At 48.5% G+C, this 2,100-nt stretch overlaps 1 protein-coding gene across 1 annotated transcript; it reads left to right on the top strand.

Annotated features, from left to right (window-relative positions):
• Positions 1-582: 582 nt before the first annotated feature.
• EV420DRAFT_1483495 (uncharacterized protein) lies at positions 583-1,629 on the top strand (the record flags this gene model as incomplete). The annotated part of the gene is made up of 4 exons (XM_060469990.1): positions 583-756; positions 885-1,086; positions 1,239-1,529; positions 1,586-1,629. 4 exons carry the CDS (start codon positions 583-585, stop codon positions 1,627-1,629), a joined length of 711 nt encoding a protein of 236 aa, XP_060326350.1.
• Between the last annotated feature and the right edge of the window lie 471 nt (positions 1,630-2,100).

The following is a 2,100-nucleotide window of genomic DNA, read 5'->3' as shown; positions in this document are numbered from 1 at the left end:
GGAAAGGAAGTTGACCTTGACAAAGGTAGAGGCATCAGACAGCTCGCCAAAAGTTAAAGTTAAAGGGGAGGGCTTACCGTTGGTACCCTTGGACCAGGTCGTTGGTTGAAGGCTCTGGCACAGATGCAGGAGTGCGGCCGTCTCAATGAAAGGAAAGGAAATGAAGATCTCTTCAAAGAAATGTAGCTGTCACAGGGCAGTGGTCGATGGGGTTGCATTCGGATGCGGCGAGTGGGTTGTACTTGAAGGCTCCCAGGTCAAAGGAACGAACATCCAAATTTGACACAGGTCGACCTCAAGGACATTCCAGTGGATGATGGAGTTCGATGGTTGATGCGATGGCTTGGTCGTCGCGAGGGGTCCAGGTCAAAGGAACGAGTATCCAAATTTGACACAGGTCAGCCTCAACGACGTTGCCGGTGAGCGGTCATAGAGTTGTTATTAAAGGGAGCCACTCGCAAGCGTCCAGTCATTGGGTCTGTTGCCGTTGAGAATAGCAACTTCGAGGCAAACGGCATAGAAGGTGAAGTTGCATCGGGGAAAAATGTAAATGAAGTTCGAACGTTGACCAGACCCTCCAACATGATTCCCATGATCATGTGGTTTACAATATGCTCCATAAACCCGGCGTTTACAACGTCGCGATGCGTCCTCCCCATGATCACGTGCATGAGGCACAACGTTACTACTTCGTGCAAGCTTTCGTTTTTCCACAATGCGTCTAACCCGGTCCATTGGAAGGCTCGCCAATCAATGGTAAGTCATCAGTCCTGGTGCAAAAGCCTGTCCATTGAGTTCTGTTTATCAGTTACCCCAATTGGTCAAAATGTTCCGAGGAAAGTTGACAAATGGATCTCACCGAGGGACCTCACCACATTATGAAGTTGCCTTTTGGCATTGAAGAAATCATCTTCCGTCGCACGACAGCATCTGAAGATCCCGAAACTCTCAATGTGGATCCCGACTTGCATCCTGTTCTACATGACCTTGACCTCAGCTCCGATGATGATACCGAGTTGGAATCCATGGAAGGGGAGCCATTGGACAATTGTTTGAAGGGGTTAAATTTAAATACAAAGTCATTCCGTGCGTCACAGCTTATATTCACCCTTACCAATCTAATCTCCTGCTTGTCAGCTCCACTTGCACACCCGATACTGCCACAACCTCAGGCTCGTCCCAGGTCATTCAATCCAAGAAAGCCCCTGGATGCTGAAGCAAGAGTTCCAACGGGATAGAAAGAAGCATCAACCTGCAGATGGTTAAGGACACCAACGCAGCATGCGACAAAAAGCCCGAGACTCCGCCAGGCGTCATCGAAAAAGAAAGGCAAGGGCGGAGGCCGATGGCATTCAAACTGTTCAGGTGGAAGAGGACGGTTTTGACGCAGCCTCCCTCCCGGCATCTAGCACTGGATGGCAGGGTCAGCGATTTTGTTCTTGGGTTGGATCAGTTACCAAAACTAAATTCTATAATCGAACTTTGGGTCCAGTCCTCCGAAATTTCTACCGCTTACTATTTGATCCAATGTAAGTCTGTTTCCCATCCTCCACTTTGAGCATAATTACCATTAACGCATTCCCAGTTGCCAGCAACCCACGCGGATTCTCGATTCGTCTGGCCGTCTGATCATATTTAGATCTAAATCCATACCTTGGCTGGTTCACTCCATGGACAACTTCGTTGGAGAGATGAAGGCTTTTGTTAGGGAATGTCAGCCATTCACGGATACCCATGCTGAAGGAAATGTTCGGGGAAGGCATTGGTTTTGTATTGCAGGCCATGACCGCCAAAACAAAAGCGTAAATCCCTCCATAGCAACATTAATCTGAGATTGACTTTTGCTTTAGGCACCTGCAGCCACCCAATGGCAACAACTGAATGTGGAGGCTGTGGCGAAGGCTTTTGGACCTGGAACATTGCTGTTCAGAGTAAGGTGTGTTGATCCCCTTTCAAGCCCATGCTTAACTTGACGGATAACAGATAACGCAACAGCCAGTTGGTTACATCACTTACATACTCCGAATTTCCAGGCATAGCCGAGCGCTTCGAACGGTGCATCAGTTACATGACCGATATTTATGGACCCCGCTCTTTGGA

The sequence above is a fragment of the Desarmillaria tabescens genome (assembly GCF_030435595.1).
Source record: "Desarmillaria tabescens strain CCBAS 213 chromosome Unknown EV420scaffold_42, whole genome shotgun sequence".
In the NCBI taxonomy this organism is placed as follows: domain Eukaryota; kingdom Fungi; phylum Basidiomycota; class Agaricomycetes; order Agaricales; family Physalacriaceae; genus Desarmillaria; species Desarmillaria tabescens.
Note: the sequence above shows the minus strand (reverse complement) of the source record. Positions and strands in the feature narration are given on the sequence as shown.